Source organism: Pogona vitticeps, chromosome 5 (genome assembly GCF_051106095.1).
Source record: "Pogona vitticeps strain Pit_001003342236 chromosome 5, PviZW2.1, whole genome shotgun sequence".
Taxonomy (NCBI): Eukaryota; Metazoa; Chordata; class Lepidosauria; order Squamata; family Agamidae; genus Pogona; species Pogona vitticeps.
The window spans coordinates 118,109,103-118,135,174 of record NC_135787.1 but is presented as its reverse complement, the minus strand read 5'-3'; the positions used below and the strand labels follow the sequence as shown (position 1 = coordinate 118,135,174).

Sequence of the window (26,072 nt, the reverse complement as noted above, 5' to 3'; positions counted from 1 at the left end):
TTTTTATGTTGAGCTTCAGACTGTTTTTTGCACTCTCCTCTTTCACCCTCATTTAATTCCTCCTCACTTTCTGCCATCAGACTGGTATCATCTGCATATTGGAGGTTGTTGATATTTCTTCCGGCAGTCTTAATTCCGGCTTGGGATTTCTCCAGTTCGGCCTTTCGCATGATGTATTCTGCGTATAAGTTAAAGGAGCAGGGTGACAACATACAGCCTTGTCGTACTCCTTTCCCAGTTTTGAACCAATCAGTTGTTCCGTATCCAGTTCTAACTGTTGCTTCCTGTCCCATGTATAGATTTCTCAAGAGATGGATAAAGTGGTCAGGCACTCCCATTTCTTTAAGAACTTGCCATAGTTTGCTGTGGTCCACACAATCAAAGGCTTTTGCTTAGTCAATGAAGCAGAAGTAGATGTTTTTCTGGAACTTTTTTCTGGCTTTCTCCATAATCCAGCGCATGTTAGCAATTTGGTCTCTAGCTCCTCTGTCCCTTAAAAATCCAGCTTGCACTTCTGGGAGTTCTCGGTCCACTTACTGTTGAAGCCTACCTTGTCGGATTTTGAGTATAACCTTGCTAGCGTGTGAAATGAGTGCAACGTACAGTAGTTGGAGCACTTGACCACTTGACTTCATTCTCCAGGATGTCTGGCTCAAGGTCAGCAACTACACTGTCTGGGTTGTCCGAGACATCCAGATCTTTCTGATAGAATTCCTCTGCGTATTCTTGCCGCCTCTTCTTGATGTCTTCTGCTTCTGTAAGGTCCCTCCCACTTTTGTCGTTTATTATAGGGAGAAGACGATGTGCAGGTTTTCATCTTCTGCCTTCTGCTAGCATCCTCCATTGGCACCAGGAACACAAAGAGCCCAAGCTCACGGAGCAGCCTCGAGTCTCTGCACTGCTTTCCCATCATCGCTATTTGCCAAATTTCAGTTATTATTATTATTATCATCATCATTAGCATCGTTATTATCATTATTATCATTATCACCACTATTATTATTACTTGATTACTTTCCCACAGTAATCATACGTTAACTACTGATGTATTTCAATAAAAATCTTTCTTGTGATCTATGTTTATGAAGATGCAGATCTGTGTGGCTTTGGGGGGGGTCTCTTTTCAGGAGCATGTAGAGCGTGCAAACCTCAGAGTCCTCTGGAGTCCAGAGGTTCAGAACCTGCAGGTCTCGAGTCAAGGCTCCTTGGCTGTGGCCATCCTTGCAACACCCCTGTTTTCCATCGAGGTGGGTCAGGCTGAAGGAGACCCCGGGTCTTGCTCGGACTCTTCAGACGCACCCCGGGGGGGGAGAGAAAGGCCGGGAGTCTCCACATCGGACTGATTTCCACTGATTCCAGAAATGGACTTGATGTTTTAAATCAAGCACCAAATAAGGCATCAACACAATAAAAATAAAACCATATTTTAAAAAGGAATAAAAAACAAAGGGAACTCACAGGGAAATAATCATCTTCATGAAAGGAACGAGAAGACAAAATGTTTCTTCATCATAGGAAATCTGTGGCCTAGTTAAAAATATATATATTTCTTCGATTTCCATCTGTCCTGACCCCCAGAACTGGCATGGAAACCAAAGGAGTTTTTTGGGGGGGGGGCTCAGGAGGAACCTGCTGGAGGTAACTCCGCCCATTCCATTGTCCTTCCCCCCCCCCGGAGCTGTCCAGACCAGAGGGGGGGGGAGACGGGGCGTGCCCTGGGTCAGCCCAGGGATCAGGGCTGGAGGGGGTCGCCCTCGCCTTGGAAACCTCAGGGCGCAGCCTGGATCCATCCCTGAGCAGGAGAGAGGTTTCCGCAAGACCCCCCCATGGCGGCGCCTCTCCCCCCAGGGGAGTCTGTCCATCTCATGCCCACCTTTCTGTTTTCCTGAGCTTTAGTACAACCCCACTGACTGGGGGTTATACTAAATCTCCACTAAATATTCCATTTTTCCTTTGAAAAAACAATAACTGCTCCTTTTCTTTCAGGAAATAAGAGGGAACGTTTTAATTTATCTAGGAAGATAAATCTGTGGCCCTTCAGATCTTGTGGGACTAAAACCTCCATCAGCCAAATTAAAGGGAGGATGATGGATGAGGGGAACAACACCTCAAAAGCTATACTTCTCCTCCCTCTTCAGGAAAAAAAATCACTTTTTTTTAAAAAAGAGAGAGCGAGTGGGAAGAGAAAGGAGTATATGGAGGAATCTCCGAACGTAACCATGATCGGACATCATCATCATCATCATAAGCCCCTCCTCCAAAATAAAAACAAGTCATTGAAAACAGGCTTTTAAAAGCATGCAAGTCTCTCCAGATACTTTAATGATCATCTTGTATAGAATGAATATGCCGTAAAATCAGGAGGCGAGGCTGCTAGGGGATTATGGGATCTGTATTTCTCTCCCACCCACCCCCAATCAGCTTAAGATGCTTAGAGACCTACTGCTCTGATTCGATTTTTATGAAGTCAAGTTTCCCCAACTTTTTCCTTTGGCAGTGGGGGGGGAGGAAGGTGTGATTTAAGAATGTACCCCAAAACAACCCACCTCTATCTTCCTGCATCAACAGCTGTGAACAACCCCGTTTCCTGCTTCAGAGAGAGGACAGCCAGAAGCTGCTCAGAAGCCAGAGACAGAGGCTATGACAAAGAAGTGGTTCTCTCTCTCTCTCACACACACTCTCTCTCTCTCTCTCGCTCTCTCTCTCTCTCAATCTCTCCCCCCCCCACCAATGGTTTACTCCCCAGGATCCTGGCCCTGCTCCACCTTTCTCAAGTCCGGGTTCTGCTTTAATTTTCCCCTACACTCAAACGGCAAGTTAACTGAAACACAGGCTGGATTGGAAGGGAGCAAGCAAGCTCAGGAAATGGTCAGGGTGGCTTTTCTCCACAAGATAAAATCTACAACGCGCGACCAGGCACATCACTTCCTTTCCTGAACGGAGAGACAAAATTGCTACCCACGCTCTGCTGCCACCTCTCCGGTCGTCTTGGAACTGACCGCAAGGAAGCCTCTTCCGACCAAAATCCACACCGTTTTTGCTAAGACACAGGCTTGCGGGTCACCACTTACCCATAGGCATCCTACACATTTCTACTCGCAGAGGAGGCCCACAGAGTTCGGTGGCGTTGAGGCAGGGACTGACAAAGACCTCCACCCGAAACCCTGCAGCTGAATCACCTAATTGACAAGACGGGGGTGCTTCTCAAATCCCACCCACCTCCTGAGGAGGTGCCCAGAAAAAGATCCCTGTTCTTCTATCTGATCAATAACTGGAGATAAAAGCAAAGTCCCCTCCCCCGGGTCAAAACTGGGTTTGGCCCAACTGGGCACATTCCAGAGGATTTTGGACTACAGCTCCTATCATCCATAGCCAGCACGGCCTTCATCAGCTGCAGAAAATCTTTTGCCAGTTCGGTTCTTTGATGGGACAGGAAGGGCCGTTAGAACGCTTAGCAAGGCAAGGCTGGAGAACCTTGGCAACTTTGCTTCGCTCAATTTGAATGCTGGCCCTTGCTGGCAAACAGAGCCTTTCTGATACGATAAAAAAGAGATAAATTACCAACATGTCCACGTTTGTAACTCTCAAGAATTCTACCCTTCTAAGATTCCACTCCTCAGCAAAGACATATTTTCCCCCCAGAGCACAGATAACCAGAAATGTGATTTATTTCATATATACAAAACTGAGGCCGGCCCTTCCCTCTCAAGCTGACCTAGCCTGCAGGGCTTCTGTTATGAGGGAAAAGAGCAGCATCGACTGTCAGGGAGAGAGAGAGGCAGACTTTTAAAACAAATGCTCAAATCACTAAATAAATAAAGCCATGATTTCTCAGAGGAGAGGAAATCCTGTCACCGTTTGCACGGGGCACAATCAGAGACGCTATTAATTATCTCCTTCTGTTGGACAAAGAATCTGAATTACCACCATCACGCCTCCAGAGAGAGGAGGCAGCTGAGACCACACAGCGTGAGGGTGGCTGATGGGTTTCCTTGGCTTGCACCCGGGTGGCCCTGAGCCAGCTGCATGGGGGACCCAGGGAGCCCCCAGGAGGGGGGGCGAGAAACCACTTCTGAGTCGACTGAGAAAACCCTAGGAGGGCCACCATTAGGTCGTAAATCATCATCATCATCATCACTAAATCTGATACTAGAAACAGATTAAAGGCAAACTGGAATGGTAACCACCAGACTTTAAAATAGCATTCCCCCCCCAGCTTGACAGCAAATGTTAGCACCATCTGTTTCCAAAACCACAGACATCTGGTTTGTGGCGCAGTGGTTAAAACGCTGTACTGCAAGCTAAAACTGTGCTCACGACTTGGGGTTCAAATCCCAGGTAGCCGGCTCAAGGTTGACTCAGCCTTCCATCCTTCCGAGGTCGGTAAAATGAGTACCCAGCTTGCTGGGGGGGCAATGTGTAGCCTGTATAATTAAAAATTGTAAACCGCCCGGAGAGTGCTTCTAGCGCTATGGGGCGGTATATAAATCCAATAAATAAATAAATAAATAAATTAAAGAAGGTGTGGGAGGGATGCAGGGGGAAAAACCTCCTATATTCCCATTAATGTTGAGGAGGTGCAGGATTTCGGTGGGCATTGGTTAAGACAAGTGGGCGACTCAAGGCAAAAATCTCATGTTTTTTCTTTTCTTTCGAAGAAGGCACAGAACAGGCTGTATTTCCTGAGAATGCTCGGCAAGTTAAATTTATCTCAGCATTTACTTCTGTCATACTATCGTAGCACCATTGAGAGTGTCCTAACCTATGGCATTCTGGCATGGTTTGGGAGTAACTCTGTAGCGGACAAAAAACCTCTACAGAGAACCATTAAAATTGCCCAGAATATCATCGGGCTCCAGCTACCAACCTTGGATGACATCTTCACATCCCGCTGTCTAAGGAAGTCACACAACATCCTGAGAGACTCTTCCCATCCTGCTTATAACTTTTTTGAACTGTTACCATCTGGCAGGAGATATAGAACAATTAAGACTCGGACCACACGTTTTCTCAATAGTTTTTATCCCAGAGCTATAATTGCAATTAATAATGAGCTTAAAGACCACCAGTAGTGAATAATTAGTTGGACTATGTTACTTGGCCTGGGGTGTAGATGTTTGTGGGTGAGGAGTGTTTAGGGAATTTTATCTGTGTGCATGTGTCTGGTCTCTGGGTGTCTGTGAATTTCGTTGTATGTGTATACTGTGTATATACTTACAATGACAATAAATTATTATTATTATTATTATTATTTATTATTATTATTATTATTATTATTATTATTATTATTATTATTATTATTATTATTATTTTCCTGGAGGTTTGGAAGGCGGGACCCTCTGATTATTCTGTCCCTCGCCCCAAAAGAGTCACTCCAAATTCACAAATTGCAACACACACACACACACACACACAAACACACACACACAAACACACACACACACACACACACACACACACACACACACACACACACACAAAAGGCCATGCTCTGATGTCTTCTGATCTCCCTCTTGCAGTCCTCCTGAAGCTTCCCTCAAGGCCCCTTAAATGGCCCCTTCTAGGAACTGGGAAGTCGCTTGATTCAGAGGACGCACAAAGCTAGGTTTTGATGGCCCACAGAAGCAGGGTGTGGTTTTCTTTTCGGAGGGGGCGGGAGAACTGATCTTGTCCCCCACACACACCCTCAGGGGGATCAAGCATGTGTTGCCTCCAGAACTACCTGGAGAAGAACTTCCTGGTTCAGTTGGAAATGGGATCCGAGCCTTTTCCCTGTTCCAGCGATATATTTCAGTTTCGACCTGACTCATTCTGTGCAAGGAGCCCGGATACAGTAATAGGCGTTGCTCAACCTCTCCACCTGCCTTCAGAGCCAAACACTTTTTTTAAAAAATTCATTTCCAAAGGAACAGTTCTATCCACCCCTCCTAGGAAAGCAAACTTTCCTGTCCCGACTTTGGCACCGAACAGAGAAAAGAAATAAAAATGCAATAAATACGGCCATTGGCTTGCTCTGCGAACCGGGCGAAAGAGAGATAACACGCTCAGGAAACAACGTATTCCTGACCAGTAAATAAAGGTTTAACCCTCATTCGCTTTTTGAAAAGCAGTCTCTTGTAATTACAGTAGAAAACCCTGAAAACTTAATAATAAATTGTTTAAAAAGTAACTCTTCCTTATCCGGTTTCACAACAGTAATCTAAACAAATTACTTTGTGTCCACCCTGCCCGAAAATGACGGCCTTCCCCCATCCCTCCCCTCCAGGTGCAATGGGTGACAACTCCCATCATCCACCAGCCAAAAAGGCCAAATAGTCACAAAAACCCAACTTTCTGGTGAAATAATCCCGGGCCATCTTTGCTGGCTGCACAAAATGAGCCACTTTGGATCTTCTATCTCATTTTAATTTCGTTCCAAAGCATGTTTTTGCAGGATATAAATGTTACAGAGAAATCCCAAAGTTCTGATGGCCCTCGTCGCCTCCATCCGAGTGGACTCTAAATGTGAGGGGAGGCACTTCCGTCTCCTATCCATGCCACCTGGGCTTCTGGATAAATGAAACCAAGAGGAGGGTAGAGAGGTCTCGGGGGGGGTATTCCAAAGCGGCTACCCTCATGGTGCACCCCAAGTTCCAGTTGTGACACTCAGAAAGGCCCTTCAGTTGGGCCCCACCGCCGACCTCCGCAGGTCAACCCCCGTTTCCTCCAGAAACTTGGCAAGCGGTGAGGCGTCTGCTCAGGGACAGGCCTGGCTCCAGGCTGAGTGTGTAATGTCTTCTTCCTCGGCCGGGATAATGGCTTGACCTTCTTTTGTGCAATCAATGAACATCCCATCTGCAAAGTGGGTTGCCCCGCCGGCCGTTGGTGTCTGGCAAAGGGCGAAGGTTCACCGTCGAAACTCCAGACAGGAAGAAGGAAGTGCAAGTGGGTCAGAAAGGCCCCCCTCACGGCCAAGCAGATATTTCAGGAGCGATCAAACGAGGGGCGGAAGGCAGCCGCTGGCTTTCACTCTTTCTGCCCAACAACAATCACTCAAAGGTAGATTGCCCTGAGCTGGGGGGGGGGCGTCTGGTTTAGGTTCTTCCCTTCTGTTCATTTGTCTTATCCCTTTTCAGAGAGCATTTAAACCAAGCAATGTAAGGGTGAGTGTCACGGAATCGGGAAACTGTTGTCCCCCATGAATGTTGACACTCCGTTTGACCCCGGATCCATCAGGGCTTTTTCAGCCTGGCCTACCTGGCAGGTCTCTAGGAGGATAAAGCAGAGAAGAGGAGAACAGTGCCTGCCATTCTGAGCTCACTGCCTTGAGTTGGCATTTACGGCAATGGTTCCATCAACAAATAACAAACCCATCTGGATACCTAAATGATGGACATTAAGGTTGCGATTTGAAATACCTTTCTTTTTCCCCTTTTCGTAGAGGGGGGCCAGGAAAACAGATGATTATTTAGATTTTTAGACACTCGGGGGGAGGGGTTGTCTGGGAAGACAGCTTCAGTCCAGGTTTCACTTTATGTTTGAGATTCTTACCCACGGTTAAGACAGCAAACCCCGGCTGTTTTGCTAATACCGATGAATGTTTAAACCAGCACCAAGCTGACCAAGGGCAGTTTGTGCTAACCATGGTTAAGCACAGCGCCTGTATGAGAGTGGCTGAAGGTAGCTTAGGCTAACCACAGTTAAGCATCCTATCTCAACCAGAGCCACCAAAGATCAGTGGCCCCTCCACCCACAGCAGGGCCAACGGGGTCAGCCACAGAGCCTCCTCCGGGGCCACAGAGGACACCAAACACGAACCACGGTGGAACGTCTGACCTGCACTGGGGCCACCAAGGATGGAAGAGCGGAGAGGGCGATCTAGGGACCCAGGGGCTGGGCAGAGCCCACCGGACTCACCAGCTTCTGAAACAGGTGCCCGACCACCACGCCGCTGTCCCAGTTCTGGATCTGGGGCCACAAGCTGTCATAAAACTCCTTGTGGATTTCGTAGATGTCCTGGATCTTGTAGAAAATGGTCTCGATCTGCTGGATGGTGAGGACCGGCTGGGAGGTGGTGGCTGTCGCCTTCAGGGGCTTCATCGGCTGCAGAGGACAGGAGGAGACAGATGGAGCCCTCTGGCCCTGGGACTTTTAAGAAACACAACTTTATATTTTTTGGACTCGCAGACAGAGGACTGGAAAATACAGCCACCCGTCGGCCGACAAATGTTGGAAACTGTTTTCTACTGAATTTAGGGTGTCTTGCCTTCATCATCATCATCATTATCTTCTGCTGCTGTCTGGACCGGATTACCGCCACCCCCTTTCTTTTAAAAACCAGAAATCATGAGAAAGATCTTAAGGTCACTTCTCCCTTTCTCTCTTTTTAAATGTTGTTTCAGGTCTCAAACAGGTACAGGAATAAAATAACCTTCCCTTGGAGGATCCCACCTGCTGGAAGCTTCTAGGTGCTTCTCCTTTGTGAGTTGAATTCCCACCCCCAATCATCATTACCAGTGGGCTGCCGATGGCCCAGAGACGGTTCAGTTTCTACCTCCCATCTAGCGATCCGTGTCTCTTATAACTGATGATGGAAGAGCCCCCCTGGCCCACCTGTGGCCTTACTCTTGAACACACAGCACCAGGGTAGGAACGTCACAACATCTGAATGCAATATATAAAAAGCCTGAGGTGGGTGGATAGGACTTGTTGGGGCCCAGAACTCCCATAATTCTGCAACCATGCATTTTACCAGCAACAAATAACAATGTATGCTTGCGATCAAGTCCGGTCTAATGCAAATTTGGGGTGGGGGGTCGGTTTTGTCGTCCATGGCCAACTCAGACCCGTCAGCCTTGCAAAAGATCTGCTCCCGGACGGAGCTGAAAAAGGGCCAGAAAGGGTTGGTCAAGAGGGTATGAGATCCTTGGCTGACAACCTCTGTCTCTCTGCGCTCTCTCTCCCCCCCTCCAGCTTTGCCACCTGGCCTTCAAATGCCTTTCCTAGGAATGGGGTTATTCAGAAATCGAATTCACGCAGAAATGATGGGAGACCGGTTTCCCAGGCTGCCCCCTCCCCTTCCCAAAAAGCAAGGTGATACCAGATTTTGACCGCCAGGTGGAGCAACCCACCCCATAATATGCAATACCAGATGCCCACAAGAATGGACAAGTGAGTTATTCAACCAAGAAAGAAAGGAGGGGAGAAAAGTAACTTCTCTAGAAGACAACTCTTAGGATCTCCTGGCAAGTGTGGGCATTCTGGGAAGTGTCGTCCAAAAACCTGGTTTCTCCCAGGGTATCCAAGGATAACCAGACTCTTTTTAATTCTTCCATAAGTCATTTGCTCAAGAAACCTGGACGCTCTGAAATGCAGGATGCCCAGGAAACGGGCTCTAAGCCAGAGGCCAGAATCCTGCAGGGGATTTGCGCCGTCATAAGCGTCACTAGTGTAAATCTCAGGCGCAAACAATCACAAATTGAAGAGCCGATGCTCCCATTCCGGGTCACAATAGGATGCTGGGCATAAGTGGCGCATTTATGTACAGCCGTAATTACCAACGTTTGGGGGCAGAACTCAGGAGAGGCGAGTTCAAGTCCCCATAGATGAAATAATATCCATTGGCTGACTTCGAGCCCGTCATTCTCTCCCACCTCTAAACAAACAAACAAACAAACAAATGATTCCAGGGAGTTTGGACACATAGAAAAACAGCAACCAGCCTAATCCCAGTGATCCCAAGTGTTTTTTTTTTAAAAATCCAATTTTGTTGGCACTTAATTCCCAAGCAGCTTAAAGTATATGCACAGCCTCGTTTATAGCAATATCCGTTGGCCACGTCACGTGTCTTAAGCTCTCATCTTATACAAGAGCCAAAGATCCCCATCAAATAGACCAATTTGACCAACAAATGTAATTTCCCCGTAAATCGCCGGGATAACAAAATCCTAGAACAGCCTGTGTTCAAGAAGTCTGATTTCCTCTTGTGTGGCTTTAACACCATTATTGCGGTTTAGACATACAGTTTATACTTACAAATGAACTGCAGTGCAAATGACAATGGTTGTAATGGATGTCCCTGATGCAAACACAGACCTTTTTATACAGGATAATTACAGCAATGGGTTTATTCTCAGAGGTGATGCGGGGGAGGGGGAGAAATTACAGGTTTTACTTTTCTGAAAAGATTACAGACAGCAAGCTGGAAAACACCTCTCTGCATGACATTTTTGAGCCAACGTGGGCAATTCCCTTTCGAGGGCTGAATTCGAGTCACAGACATTCCCGGAGGTCATGTGCCCGGGGATGGGTGGGGGTGGTGGTGGTCAGGGTTTTACTTTTAAGCTCCTACAGCTGGTAACCAAAGCCCTGAGGAAGCAGCTCAGCCTTTTAGAAAAGAGAAAATCCCTCAGAAAAGGTTGGAAGGGTTGGATTTGGCTTGAAGGCCTGATTTGACCCAGGGCGTCCGGTTACCCACCCCTGCTGCACAGAAACCGCGCCTGCTGGGGAGGAGGGAACAATGAACATATCTTTATGCTTTAAGTGTCTCCCCTCTTCCCGGTGACAGGCACGGCCACTGTTCATGCGCACGTCTCGTAAGTTAACGGCAACTTTCCCGCTCACATGCCTCTCCAGCAAGCATGTGGGAAAATACTTCCCAGGCACTGGTCAACAGCACCCTACTCAGAGATCAGCCATATATAACTCAGCAAGCAGCTTTCCTTTGTCCCGTTATGTGCCCTTCCCACACAGCCTGGTATGTTGCGATTTTCTGCACACCTGCACTTTATAGGTCCGCTTTTTCGGAAATCAAACATTATTTCTAGTTGAACTTGGTTTGTAAATAAAATAACAAAAAGTAAAAAAAGAAGGAGACAGCACCCCGGCTCAAATTCCAGCCACTTACCGCAGCACCCGGTCCATCTGCAGGGGTGGGGGAAATGCTCTCCGATCCGTCCCTGTTGTCGCCGGCGCTGCCCCCCTCTGGATTGCGGGCACCGAGGTGGGGGGACATAGTGGCTGATTCGTCAATGTAAGGCATGGTCTCTGAGCCGCCGGGGGGAACTTTGGGCTCCTCGTTGCCCTCGGCATCATATTCCTCGGTGCCGTAGTTGAAATCTGTCCAAAGAAAAATAGGGAAGCCTGGTCAGTGTGGGCTGCAAGCCCAAGTGAAGGCAGAAAATCCCCAGTGGGTTTTAGTCCGAACGCTGAAAGAGCAATCCGAGATGTCAGACTTGTTTTTTGCAGATAGGGTGCAGCAACGCGGACGGTTCTTGTTTTTTGTTTTAAATTCAGACCAAACCCTGGAGCAGAGCCATCGCCTCCTGCAAAATCAACGTCGCCTGCTCGGAAGTCAATACAGATTCTTTCAACTTTGCCACCCTGAGCCCAAAGGCGAGAGCCAAACAGAAGCCCATTTTGGGTGACGGTCAGGCTGAAGAAGGGGCGAGTGAAGAACTTTGCATGCTTTACTTTCTGAAAGCCCTTCCCCAGGACTTCTGCCTGAGTGAGGAAGACCAGCTGCATCTCATCCTTTTCCCTGACCTGCTGGCTTTCTACAAGCAAGGAATGCCTTGTCCGTAATTTATAGCCACAAAACCACAGGTATACTGTAATTGCCAACGTTGCTGGATCGAGGACCCAGGACACTCAGATTAAAGATATCACCGGGTCATCTTGGGCCAGATTGGAAGCAGAAGAGAACCACCCCTCCCACACCTTGAACTTGTGGGGAGGAAAGGTGGCATGGAAATCTAATAAATCAAGGACTCAGGAAGAGGCCTGCACACCCACACCCCGGAGGTGCACCGGCAGAGAGAGGCAAGCCCTGCGCATGGTTCGAGGCAGGGAGGTAACACGTGGGCACGTACCAACCGCCCGCCTTTCCTTCTCCCCCTCCGGGGGCACCATTCCACCCACTCCTCTCCCTGCTGCAAACCCATCTCCCGCCACCCACTCTGCACAGACTCAAACGCACGCACGTGTGCCTGCCGGCGCCTAACCCCTCCCCCGCCTCCCCCACCCTCATGGCTTGACACACTTCCCCACATTTCCCCCAATTAAGCAAGCCTCCTTGAGTGCCGCTTCAAATCCCTCAATTACGTGCGGCAGCTGGCTGGCTGGGTGCCCCCGATGCGCGTGGCAGAGCACCCTGGTGAATAACGGGGAGGAGGAGGAGGAGGAGGAAGAGGCGAGGGAGAGAGAGAAAGGGAGATCGCAGGACGCGGTCACGACTCTCTCTGAAAGACCCAGGTCCAAAACCCTCTGCTGGGGCTGCAGAGCTAAACAAGCCCCTTCATCATCCTCAGTTTGACTTACCTACCTCGCAGGGCTGTTGTGAAGATTAAGGAGCAAGGACCAGACCTGTGGACTCCACGTGGAGCTCAGGTCACCTGGCTTTAAAAGGCTTTTCCCGGCCCGATTAGCCACCCTCTGGCCCCTGGACTATTGATGGGGCGGAGGGAAGGTGCTGGACTATATGAGAGGGTCTGGCCTTGCCTGAACCGAGGCAGGGCTCCGAAACGCCAGAAGCAACTTTTTTTCCAAGTCTGGTGCTGTCTGTGCTGGGTCCCTTAGGGGCACGAGAGCAGCCGCCAGACTCTTCAGAGTGGGTCCTCTGGGCTCCTAATTTAAGCTGAAACTTAGAATCCTAGGATGGGAGGGTTCAAAGATGCACCTAAAGGTCATCTAGTCCAGCATCCCCCCCCCCCAACGGAGAGTTCCTTGGAGGAAAATACGGATTCCCTCAGCATCGGTGTCTCTCCTGCTCCTCCGTGTATCCCACAAACACCCCTGCGAGATAGACTAGGCTGAGAGAGATCACAGGTTTCAAGGCAGGAACCAGGATCTCACACCTCCTCGCCCTCTACTGTACTCTACCCACTAGGCTACTCTGTTCACAAAGGCCTTCCCAACCAGATCACAAGATGCTCAAAAGACTTGTGCCGGGGAAGGGGGGTTTGAGGCGTGGACACGAACCAGCCAGCTGCTCCTCGTTTCCAGAAATTATTATTTTTTCATTGAGCGGCCACCTGTTTCTAACTCACTAGCCACCGGTTTCTTATTTCAAAGAGGAGCTCCTTGTTTAGTAGCCCACCCGCTGCGGTACTTCATTCGGCAGCTGCTCCCGCCTTATTTTGAGGAACACATCCTTATTTAGTAGCCACCGGCTCCTAATTTAGTAGCCACGCGCCCTGTCCCTTATTGAGTGGCCACCTGCCCAACCGTTTCAAACAAGGACCAGGGAGGGAGGTGGGCTACGATTATCTCTCCCAGCTGGCCCCCTGGCCAAAAGGACTTCCATCAGCAGGAGTGCCCCTGTTCTGGGGACTTCCACGGGGCTCAGTTGCAACATCTGGTGGGTGGAAAGGGGCCCGGCTTGTTCAAGCCAGCCAGCCCAAGGCAGTGGGGGTGAGTGGGGGTTGTCAGCTGGAAAGACCCACGTTTGAAGCTCACCTCTCTATCCCAAAGATTCTACCTCCCCTCTTGGGATTCTTCCCTTGGTGGTGGGTTGGTCTAGATGACCCTTGAGGTTCCTCCCAACTCGACAATCCATCCGTTTTTCAAAACCCCAGAGCATCTTCAAAACCACAATGTTTCCTCTTATTTCCGTGACTCCTGCCCAACCAGACAAAGTCAAAAGCATAGCTCTACTCCTTTCTAACCAAATCGTCCAGTTTTCTGGAGTTCCACATTCCGTCCAGAACCGAACTTGCAAGCCACTTGCTATATAGACAACACTTCACTTGTAATTGCTTACTATTTTGGCAACAACGAAAGCATAACTATGTGACGATGGTGAGGGAAGAGGGCCTTGGTCCCCAGGGCAGGCCTGGATGAAGTCCAGGGGGTGGCCAGGGCCTGCCCTGCCCCAAACAGAGCCCCTCTTTTCAAGCAGATCTGAAGGGGGGAGACAGGGGGTGTTTATCGCAAAAGGAGACCATGAATGAAAAAGGAGAGAAGGAGGACGAGCGGAGACCCCGTTCCCTGCCTCATCTCATTCTCTCTGTGCAACCATCCTGTGAGGGAGGCCATAGGGGCAGGCAGCTCTTAGTCCAGCAACACCAACGGTGCTGATCAGCCCAAACGGGGATATGAACACAGGCCTGCCTGTTCGACACTAACATGCAAACGCAGCTTTCTCCAACATGGAAACGGCTGGACAACAATTCCCATCACACACACCCCAGGCGGTACGGCCAGTTGACCTACAACAGCCGCTCACACGGCAGGAAGGCCCCAACGTGAGAAATGCTGTTCTGACGTATAGAAAGTTCCTGGTGGATAGTTCTGCCTTCAGACTGCGTATCACCTTTTATTAATGCATCTTCAGGTCACGTGGAAGCTGCCGGAGAAAGATTTTATATCCCATAAAGGCAGGAAAAAACTATAGTCAGAAATGTGGATGTAAAAACAATCAGCCTACCCCGCAGGGTCGTTGCACAAGGATTCCTGAGAAGACGCCTCTCACACCTTCTGAATGTGGAGAAGCGACTCCGTCCGTGTTCAGCAATAACGGGTTATCGGCCAGAATCCGCTTTGGCAATTTAGGTGCAACAGAAACTCAGTTAAGTTATGGTGGCAAATTAGCACTAATTAACAAGGCACCGGTCGCATTCCTGGTCACGTGACGAAAGAATGAGTCCCCCCTCCTCAGTCCAGCCCAACCTCTTCTTGGCAGGCTGTTGCCGTCCATCATGGTGTCTCCGCAAAATTTCCTCATGGCAATCAAACTGAAAGCCTTGCTTGCATTTTGGGGGGATGAAAGGGGGGGGTCCCAGATTGAACGGACAGGACTGGGGGTGGAGAGATGAAAAAAGGAAGCACCAGGTAGACAGGGCTGGAGGTCGGTGAGCGAAGGGTCTGTGGGGGGGGGGAGGGAAGTAACTCAGCCTGGTTGTGTAAGTGACTCACACCTGTCTACACGATGCTAGAGGTACTTAACAGCAGAGCTAGATTTAAGGGGGGGCACACACAGCAATGTTTCAAGGACTTTAACTAGGTTTTTGGAGGGGTTTTTTTGGAGGTTTTGGGGGATGATCTCCCCGCAATACCTTCTCCTTTGCTCCCCGTTTCCCCACCAGCCTCTCTGCTTCATCATCAGCTTTCCTGCCTTTATATAATCCGTCACAGACACCCAGAGCCCAAATTGGGGGGGGGGAGGCTTCCACAATTCATTCCCCTCCCTCCTCCCCTTCCCTAGACGTTTTTTGGGGAAAGCAAAGAACAAGCATTAAATGACGGTGGGGGAAGGGGAAGGAGATGGTGGGGTGCTGTGACTTTGCAATCCCCCCCAACCCAGGATGCCAAGTCCACCTAACCCCACATCGCCAAGAAGAAAACAGAAGAGAAAAAACAGCCAGCGGTGCCAACCAGGAAGGCGAGCATCTCGAGCATTCTCCCCCCCAAAAGATCGAGCAGAGAATCAAACCCTAATCCCATCTCCACACACACACCCCACATACACAAACAAATAAATAGATAAATAAAAAGGGAAGGTCCCGGCAGGGAAGACCTACTGCTGTAGATCCAGGAGAGGCGAGGCAGACCCGGCTGGCTCAGGGGCTCCATCGGGAGAAGGGAAGAAGGAGGGAAAAGCCTTCAGACCTCCCAGCCGCCCAGCATTTCAAAACGAAGAGAGGATGGGGAAGGAAGGGGCTTTTGGGGAGGGGGGCGAGAGGGAGGGGGGGTCAGAAATCAGGAGGCCAATTTGGAGTCTGGATCCTCCAATGTCAGCCTGGACGGGGCGAGGGGGGAGAGAAAGAGAGTAGGGCAAGGATGGGAGAAGCCCCCCACCCACCCACCCAAAAGGAGCCGGGCTGTGATGACAGGCGGGCGGCACCGGGAGAGAGGAGTACATGCCAGCCCTGGGATGTCTGGGGCTGGCAGAGTCGGCGGGGGGGGGAGCTTACTTCCAAAGCGTGCTTGTCTGGGGGGGGATGAGAAGGCGAGGAGGAGCTGCCCACCAATGGCGAAGAAGGCGAAGAAGACACCTTCTGTCCCGCCTCCTCTTCCGCCACCTCCTCCTCTTTTGCCTGACAGAAAGGGGGGGGGATAATGATTATGCCACAGTGAAGAGGGGACCCCCCTCTTCCCCCCCCATGGATGGCATGGGGGGAAGAGAGAAGATGAGTCTCCCGTGCCCTGCAACGGATCTCTGAGGACGAGCGGGGGTTGGGGGGCAAGGAAAGCCGCGATCACGCCCCGTGCAGGACGGCGGCCACGCTCCCCTCCTGCACCCCGAGAAGTCCCCATGCTCTCCTGGGCCTCAAAAAGTGCCACCCCCGAGCTCTCTTACTTTTGCTAGGCTCCCTCCTGAGGGCTAGAAGCATGGCTTGCCTGGAGCCCAGTGGGGAAGCCCCCCCTCTTTGCACGCGGAAGGGAGGACCCCACACACGGTGAACACGAGGTCATCTGTCACCTTCCTTGCTACAGAAGCCCCCACCCAGCCAACTTCATGGACCAGCCGCCTCCGGACAAGCCAAGGGCAAGGGATAATGGGAAATGTAGTCCCAAAGCCTGTCCGGAGCAAAAAAGGCTCTCCCTCCTCCTCCCTCCCCCCCAATGAACTTCTGAGGATTACAACAGCCGACTTGGCCTCTGTCACTGACAGATTCTGTGGGTTTTAGTTACCTAAAAATGCAACTTTTAAAAAACTCGCCATTTGCTCCCAAAATGTCAGTTACCAGCTGGTCCAGACAGGCTGTTCGCCCACTGAAGCCGAGATGATTTCCAACTGAGTTTGGAAAATTACTTTTTAAAAGTCATTAACTGCCTTTATAAAACACACACAAGGCCCCACAAATGCAGACGGTTATAATTACTTTGACAGCTGACAAAGTAACTCTGTCTCTTCTTGCTGATTCAAAACGTACTCTGTTATATTTAGTTAATTCTTCCCCTACGCCCATAAATGCAACAAGCCACTAGTGTGTAGTACAACATGGGATTTGAGAAACAAGGCTACACACTTCTTGTAACGGTGATGATGAGTTAATTTAGAGTTACACCCGAAAACGGTGTCCTATCTTCAGCTGCAATCATCATGTAACTTGGTTACATCTGCTGCAAAAAGGAAGTAATTACAAGGGAGGTTTTTATTTCTGACATGTTATTTCAAACCCTGCTCTGGAGTAAGGCCTGTGGAACTCAGCAAGACTTGACCACTGCATGGAAAAGTACACGGCTGGATAAATCCATATGGGACAAGCGAGGGGTGACACCACAATTTTGTGGTCTTTTAAGAAGCTCCAAATCTCAGGATCTGACAAAATGCAAGGAGGCCCTTTCAGAACCCAGGAATAAATAGCTTATTCTGCTATAACAATTTCTGATTTCAGCTCAGCGCCTATCATAAAGCCATTGACTGGTGATGGGCGGTAAGCTTTTTGCTTTGTTTGAATAGCTCCTGGCCCACATTTTGGGTGCAGAATGGCCTGAGTTCAAATTCTGAATAACAGAGGGCGTGAGGAGTAAGTGGGGGGGGGGGGGGAAATAAGCGAAACATCCATCCAGAACAGACAAGATAAAGAAATACAAATGCTGGAAGTTCTTGGGAGGCGATTTCTGGTTTTCCATACAATAGCTCTCGGAGGAGAGACAGTCACATGTGGAACCACACCTTTAAAATCAAAGATTTGTTCCAAAACATGAGGACTAGAATCTTTCTCTGCAAAATTCTAGAATACTGGTGTTGGACAAAGCCCTAGGTTTTACCTCCGATTAGAAAGGGACTGGGGAAGAGGGGATGGGGGAAGACCCTTCCCCACCTAAAACCCTGCAGTGACAGAGTTATCTTTGGGTTCATGAGGACTAGAACCTTATTTTGCCCAAAGCGATATAGCAGTGCTGCTGCTTGGTAGACCAAAAAGTTCCAGGTTCAAACTCTGGCCCCTCCAGATTCAAAAAAGGGCTTGATGGGGGGGGGGGGACTCATTCTTTCGTCAAAATGTCGGAAGATGCTGCCGATCCAAGCCGTGAATAGAGGCAAAAGATCTCTGTGCCGTAATACGAAGGGGTTCTTCCATCTCCTCATTGTTCTTCTCTTTCTTCTCTAGGCAGGCAGAAGCCAAGGCCACGAGGAAGGAGAACGTGGGGGGCACCCTCCCTCCATCTTCCTTCTGCTCGACCCCCCACCGCCCTCTCCTCGCTTTGTTTTAACATTTAGCCAAAGGAAACGCGGAGGACATCAACCCCAATATGTCAGCGAGCCAGCCAAGCGGAGAAGCGGCCCTCGCTGAGTACTGCCGACTGGTCCGTCCCTGGGGGTCATCGTGGCGGCACAGCAGGCGGCCACCCTTCCTCCCTCCCGCCTAATCCTCTCGACTTCCCACCCACTCCTTTGCCCCCCTCAGCTAACATCGCAGGCAACACCACCCATCGACCAAACAGCGCGAGGACGGAACGGTGCGGCAGGAGGAGAGCATGGCGCATACTCCGGGCTGCCAGCCGGATGAACAAGGGGGATCCGAGATCAAATCAAGCCTGAACTCTATTCTCGACGCTGAACCTGTCCTGCTTTGGGCACATCTTCAGAAGGCAGGAGGCTCTGGAAAAGAAGACCATCACGCTGGGAAAGGTGGAAGGAAGCAGGGAAAGAGGGAGACCCAATACGAGATGGATGGACTCTCTAAAGGAAGCCACAGGCTTACGTTTGCAAGAACCGGACACGACATTCTGGAGATGGCTTATCCAAGGGGTCTCTATAAATTGGAAGCAATGAGACAGCACATAATAACAAACCAAACACATATTTCTGCCCCCCCCCTTCAAGCCATCAGCAGTTCGAGTTCTAAGCGCGCAAGATGCCTGGGAGAAGACATACTTCATCAGCTACAACTCCCATAACCCCCCCCCCCGGCACAGCTGGCTGGGCATTCTTGGATTTCTACTTTAAAAAAAAAAAAAGACTTTCCACACTTTTGCTCCTTTCCCCCCAAATGAACCCTAAAGGATTGTTCACACAACTCAGGCTACCCTGATGCTAATCAACTCAATGTAATTATATAAAAAACCCAAACTGAACCCAAAGTTGTATTATTATTATGGTTATCATCGTGATCACGATCTTACACCCTACCCCTTCTCGTGAAGCAAGGCCTGGGAGTATCTAGGATTTAAATGGGTGGGTTTTTCCCCTCGAAAACCTCTTCCCGTCGGCTTGCAACACAATTGTCCTCACTGGGTTTTCTACTCAGATTTCAAATCCGATTTGCAACTGTTTTAATCCGACAAATAAATTAAATCCTAACAGGAGGGGACGTGAGAAACAACTAGGCAAACAGATAAACAGATAGATAGATTAATGAGTAACCAAGCAAGCAAACCACCAAATCACCAAACTTCCCAGGTCATCTCAATACAAACCTATTGTGAAGAATCTCAAGACTACAGATTACAGTAAATGCAATACCAACCACGGTGTGTCTTCTGCGTGGCACCCTGCACCGTTACTATAAAAACCACCAAGAGGTTTGTAGCTTCTTCATTCGGCACATGATCTCCTGGACGGGAGCCCAGTTTTTTTCGGATCCACGGCTCCCTGCCTAAAATCCCAAATTCCAAGTATCTTGGATCTCAAACGGCAGAAACCAAAAACCCTGCACGATGAGAATTTAGGGAACCAGCAAGCGGACAAAAAGACACGCAGACCTGTCATGCCAGATATTGTCAGAAAAGGGTGGAAGACCGGGGGGGGTATACACTAACCCCCAGCTGACTAATTTCATCCCCCCAGGGCCAAAAACTCAAACCCCCCACTTAGCTCTCTCTCCCCCACCCCAGTGCGCAGCCCCCTCCCCGTTCACTCCCTTGTTCTCCGGCCCCCCGTGACTCACGAGGGAAGGGGGCGGTGAGTCACGAACAGAAGGTGGGAAACTGAGGATGAGCGGAGGAGAGAACACACCAAAATTAGCCCCGGGATTACGTGCCAGTGAAAAGAACAAGTGGCCTCGCTTGGATCAGCAAACGAAGCCTCGCTGATCCTTGCTTAGCGCAAACCAGGGACGGCCGCCCAAACCGCCCAGCGGCGAGGACGGTGCAAGGTGCCCACGTGGGTGATGGGTCTGGCAACCCCACTGGTGCGTCGTGGCACGGAAGGGGGGGAACCTGGGCAGGGAAAGCCACACACATCACCTTGAAAGAACACCAGGCCGCAGTGAAGGGAGTGCTTTGCCTGTATACAGGAGGTCCTGGGTTCGAATTTGTAACACCTCTCTCTCTGGACAGAACTGGAGAAAGACACACACCTTCCACACTGCCCCCCCCCAAGGTGTGGAAAGCAGCCACTGCCAGGCAGTGCAGACAAAACAGAGTCACATTGAGATGGGGGGATTTTTTTTAATGGCCCACCGTGCTTTAGAAAGCTTCAGGTCCACAGCCAGCCATTCTGAGGCACCTTGACTTGTTTTATATGCAGTGAGAGCTTTTTATTTTGAAACCCAGAAATAGATTTTAGGACAAGCCACTGCCCTACTCGTTTCAAGTGTGTGACACCCAGGCCAGCCATGATCTCAGGGATGCTGGGGACGGTGCAGCAAAAATCCCTCTGTGCATGCTCAGAGGCTGGCCGGCCTGCTTTCACAACCCCGTCCCTTCCTGCATTGGTTGTAAGAAGAGCAAAGGAAGATTTTTTTTCAAGCGGGGAAGAACATCCCGGGCTGAAGACACACAGCTGATGGAGAAGAAAAACAAGCGCCATCATCAAGAAAAGCTCCTTTCCTCTCCCCCGTTTTGTGCCAGGCCTTCTCAAAACCCTCAGCATTTGCGGAGAGAATGAAAGGGACACACACAGAGAGAAACACCTTGCAAATTTTAGGATCCCTCTGAGTGCCCCATCCCAGCACCCGTTTTTTGGAGAGCCCTCCAGCGCCACCTTGCGATCAAAAGGGATCCACACCATCCTTTGGGCAGGCAGGAGGTGGAGATGACCGAGACTACTCTACCCTTTGAATTTCTGCCTGCTCCCCAAAGGCGGAGCGGCGTCCTTTGTGCAAATCTGCCCTTCAGAAGTACGGTCCAGAAAAGTCCAGCTTGGGTTCCTGAGAGTGCTAAAGTGGTCTCTTTTTGTGTGGTCCGGCCCTCCTGCCCGTAAGGGGCCAACAGTTGCCTCCAACACTTGGGCCCGGGGGATACCCCGCCAGCCTGACTCCTTGACGGTCCCCTCCAGGAGAATCCAAACGCCTCTCTCCGGTGCAAGGGAAAGGGCTCGCTTCTTCCAGAGAAGTGACTTCCAGAGATCCTTGGGGTGGGTCTGAAATACCCGGGGGGGGGGAACGTCTCCTATCAGCCCCTGCCCAGTGGAGAGTCAAACTCCCAACGTCTGACTAACTTGCTATGAGTGAAAAAATAGCTCCTTGGGGTTTTGGGATGGGCACAGAGGGTGTGCAATGAGATGAAGCTGAATGGACCTCGAAACAGAAGTAGGGACTTCTTTTCAGCGGCAGTCTCCCGGTGCGGTCAATGTTTTCCCCGCGTTCTCCATATAGCTTTGCAACAGGATACGTGCCAAGATGTTCTGGCTATATACATTCTGACCGAGCCAGCGTCGAGTATAATTGTTTGAATATTACATTTGGAAGAGGAGGATACGGGTTGAGATCCCTGCACGGTCAAAAAGCTTGGTAAGTATCCCATAATATGGATGCTGGTTTTCGGTATCCATTTTTATTGATAGCAAAAGAACTTCCGACAAAACTATGTGAACTCCAGTGGGACCACATGCACACAAACACACACACACAAGCATACAGTCATTCACTTTTGAAAGCCACCAACGGCCCTTTTCAAAAGGAAGGCCAACTAGCAATATTTAAAATAACTTTAAAAAAAAAATAAAGATATGTCTCTACTATGATTTTGGTTACAAACATTTCCTGGACTCCCCTTTCAGAGACCACCCAACCGGGGTCTCTCACAACCTGGCCTGACCCAGGAATCCATTGCAAGAGTCCAAAGAATTTTGAGAAACGAGGGTTCTAAAGCAGAGACAAGGACTTTTCTGTCAACTTGTGTCCTTGTTTCCAACTTGGGACCAGTCAGGAAAACAAGGCAGGCCCTGCCATTTTTGGGTGCACGAGCAACATCTTTGTGATGCAATTCATCACCTTAATAAACTTCTGGTCTTTCTTTCTTTCTTTCTTTCTTTCTTTCTTTCTTTCTTTCTTTCTTTCTTTCTTTCTTTCTTTATTAGTGCAGGGGCAACAGGCCCTGCCATTTTTGGGTGTAGGGCAACATCTTTGTGATGCAATTCATCACCTTTATATACTTCTGGTCTTTATTTATTTATTTATTTATGCCATTTTTGGAGTGCAGGGGCAACAGGCCCTGCCATTTTTGGGGTGTAGGGGCAACAGGACCCTGACCCCTCTTTGTGAGGTCATGTTGTGATGCAGCTCATCACCCTAATAAAACCTCTGGTCCAGGACAGCAGCCACCCATCTGGTGAGTGACAGGCGCTCAGTCAGCTGTCTTGATCCAGTGATGGCGAAGACCCGGCGCAAGGTCCCGGTTCCTCCCGGGAACATCTTGGCAGCCGCAGTCAGCTATCTCATCGTTTTTCTTCTTATCACTTTGATGACATTATGTGTGCAGTTTGTTCTCGTTTGGGAACTCCTGCAGAGTTTTACTTTCTTTTGGAACACCTTGGAATCCATGATGATCTTGGTTACAACCATCTATTTGGTGGGTCACCTGCTCTCTGGCATCGGTGGTGATCCAAGGATGGAGCAGACCCAGCGCAGGCTTCTGGTTACTCTCCTTGCAACCTTCATCAGATACCTCATCTTAACTCTCCTCGTCTTGTTCGTAACATTCTGTTACCAGATTGTTTTCCTCTTGAAGATCCTCCAGAGCTTCACTTTTATTCCAAACCTCTGCGACTCAATCAAGAGATGCTCCAGGCGCCTCTTTGCGGTCCGTCAAACGCCACCCCAGCTTTCCAGCGCCCAGGTGAAGGTAGGCTGTGGCTTTACTGTTATGGGTTTGCTTTCCATAAGTAAGCAAAATGCATAGAGATAGGAAGCGGATCTGGTGTCCGTTCTTGAGAAAAAGAGAATGGGAAAAAGGCAGGTTGCTTACCTGTAACCATGGTTCTTCGAGGGGACCTCTCTGAATGCACACGTAAGGGTTTACGCTGCGCCTGCGCTGACGTTCCCGGAGTATTCTAGAGCTAAAAGTAACAATTTTATAGGATGATCCCCCCATGAGGCACCCATGCTCCTCCCACCCAAGATTCCCCTGGTGAGCGTCTTACATCAATATGGTGGAGATGATGGTAATCTGAAGAATGATGGTACGATGAAGCCTAGATAAACATGAAAACTAGTCGAATAGGTTAGGAACGAGACATTAAAGTAGGAAGTTACTTTATCAGGAAAATTGAGTAACAGGTGGATCGGATCACAATCCGGCTATTTCGCGTGTTATGACAGCCCCTAGGAAGGCTGTTTGAAGTAAGTAATTTTGCATTTGAAGAGAAAATGGGCTCGAATGGCGGGCACTTGAGTGAATTTAGACTTATCCATCGACCATAGAGGAACAAAGCGTTGACATGGAGGACGGGTGGCACTGAGTCCTCTGAGAAGATGTGGGACCATAGAGTGAGACAAAAGTTATACTGGACCAGAATCATCTGGTTAATGGGCAACAGTAGCAGATATATAACATTTTAAAGTATCAATAGAAAGGCATTTTTAATTATTTATTTATTTATTTATTTATTCATTCATTCATTCATTCATTCATTCATTCCATTTTTGAGGTACAGGGGCAACAGGCCCTGCCATTACTAGGTGTACGGGCAACATATTTGTGATGCACTTCATCATCTTAATAAACTTCTAGTCTTTATTTATTTATTTATGCCATTTTTGGGGTGCAGGAGCAACAGGCCCTGCCATTTTTGGGTGTAGGGGTAACATCTTTGTGATGCAATTCATCACCTTAATAAACTTCTGGCCTTTATTTATTTATTTATGCCATTTTTGGGGTGCAGGGGCAACAGGCCCTGCCATTTTTGGGTGTAGGGGTAACATCTTTGTGATGCAATTCATCACTTTAATAAACTTCTGGCCTTTATTTATTGATTTATGCCTTCTTTGGGGTGCAGGGGCAACAGGCCCTGCCATTACTGGGTGTAGGAGTAACATCTTTGTGAGGTAATACATCACCTTAATAAACTTCTGGTCTTGATTGATTGATTGATTGATTGATTGATTGATTGATTGATTGATTGATTGATTGATTGATTGATTGATGCCTTTTTTGGGGTGCAGGGGCAACAGGCCCTGCCATTTTGGGTGTAGGGGTAACATCTTTGTTATGCAGTTCATCACCTTAATAAACTTCTGGCCTTTATTTATTGATTGATTTATGCCTTTTTTTTTTGGGTGCAGGGGCAACAGGCCCTGCAATTTTTTTGTGTAGGGGTAACATCTTTGTGATGCAATTCATCGCCTTAATAAACTTCTGACCTTTATTTATTGATTGATTTATGCCTTTTGTCGGGTGCAGGGGCAACAGGCCCTGCAATTTTTGGGTGTAGGGGTAACATCTTTGTGATGCAATTCATCACCTTAATAAACTTCTGGCCTTTATTTATTGATTGATTTATGCCTTTTTTGGGGTGCAGGGGCAACAGGCCCTGCAATTTTTTGGAGTAGGGGTAACAGCTTTGTGATGCAATTCATCACCTTAATAAACTTTTGGCCTTTATTTATTGATTGATTTATGCCTTTTTTCGGGTGCAGGGGCAAAAGCCCTGCAATTTGTGGGTGTAGGGGTAACATCTTTGTGATGCAATTCATCACCTTAATAAACTTCTGGCCTTAATTTATTGAAGAAGACCTAGATGAAGTATTGAGAATCATAGAAGATTATGGACAAGTGGCAGGTCTCAAAAATGATTACCAAAAAACAAAAGTTATGATTAAAAACATAAAGAAAGAAGAAGGAAATCTGGTGAAGGAAAATAATTTTGAAGAAGTACAGTGGGGTCTTGACTTGAGAACTTAATCCGTATTGGAAGGCGGTTCTCAAGTCAAAAAGTTCTCAAGTCAAATCTGCATTTCCCATAGGAATGCATTGAAAACCATTTGATCCGTATCTGCTCTTTTCTGTCCATAGAAACTAATGGGAAGCTGCTATTCCGCCTTCGACCACTAGAGGGGGATATTTTGTTTCTTTTTTTCTTAGGTCAAGAAAGGTTCAGGGAAGGCAGGGAAAATACAGTCCAGGCAGTACCAGGCAGTCTGAAGACTGTCTCCCAATCCACTCTCTAAACGCTGGGAGGAGTGAGGAAGCAGACAGGCACCCTTTTCACTAGCCAACAGTTAACTGAAAGTTCACATTTTGCACTTTCCCTGCCTCCCACGTGTTTTTTTTTTCAGTTCTTAACTCAAATCTAAATATGTAAGTCAAGTCAATATTTTCCTATGAGAGCGGTTCTTAAGTCAAAATGTTCTTAACTCAAGCCGTTCTTAAGTCAAGACCCCACTGTACAAAAAATCATTTAGGATGATTTAGGAGTCATCATCACCAAAAAAACCCAGCAACTTAATGAAAGAGAACTATCTTAGAATACAGAAGGAAACTCAGAAAAACCTGGAAGAAAGAAAGAAGCTACAACTGTCATTGATGGGAAGAATTGCAACGATAAAAATGATTATTTTGCCTAAACTTTTATTCCTCTTTCAAAATCTACCAATATTACTAAATTTCAAATATTTCAAAGAATTGGAACACCTGACAACAAAATTTGTATGGAAGACTAAGAAACCAAGAATAAAACTTAAGCTATTACAGGATCCGAAAGAAAGGGGAGGGGTGCACGACTACCGAACTTGCTGCACCTATCTGGGTAAGATGTAGCTTACTCAGGAAGAAAATCATTAAGGTGCCCGAGAGTCAAAAAGAGGAGGCCGAAAAAGGCGGGAAAGGAGAAAGAAGTAAATGGTTCACGTGTGTGTGTGTGTGTGTGTGGTGGGGGCAAGCCAAACGGCTGGCAAAGGAAAACGAAAACAACTCACGGGGGATCGTAGATTAGATAATTGAGAAGGGAAAGTATCCGATTTAGAGGGAGGTGATCAATAAGTTAA

General features: G+C 48.5%; 1 protein-coding gene and 1 long non-coding RNA gene across 2 annotated transcripts in view; one reads left to right on the top strand and one right to left on the bottom strand.

Annotated features, from left to right (window-relative positions):
- LOC144589520 (active breakpoint cluster region-related protein-like) overlaps positions 1-15,838 on the bottom strand; it is a 39,143-nt gene extending 23,305 nt beyond the window's left edge. Inside the window, exons 1-3 of the mRNA XM_078394373.1 lie at positions 15,498-15,838; positions 10,886-11,097; positions 7,897-8,082 (exon numbers count right to left, since the gene is read on the bottom strand). Of these exons, the coding sequence (XP_078250499.1) occupies positions 7,897-8,082; positions 10,886-11,097; positions 15,498-15,549 (450 nt within the window). The 5' untranslated portion in view covers positions 15,550-15,838. The remainder of the gene's footprint in view (positions 1-7,896; positions 8,083-10,885; positions 11,098-15,497) is intronic.
- Positions 1-26,072, top strand: part of LOC144589525 (uncharacterized) — a 300,406-nt gene that overhangs the window by 175,706 nt on the left and 98,628 nt on the right. The window lies entirely within an intron of this gene.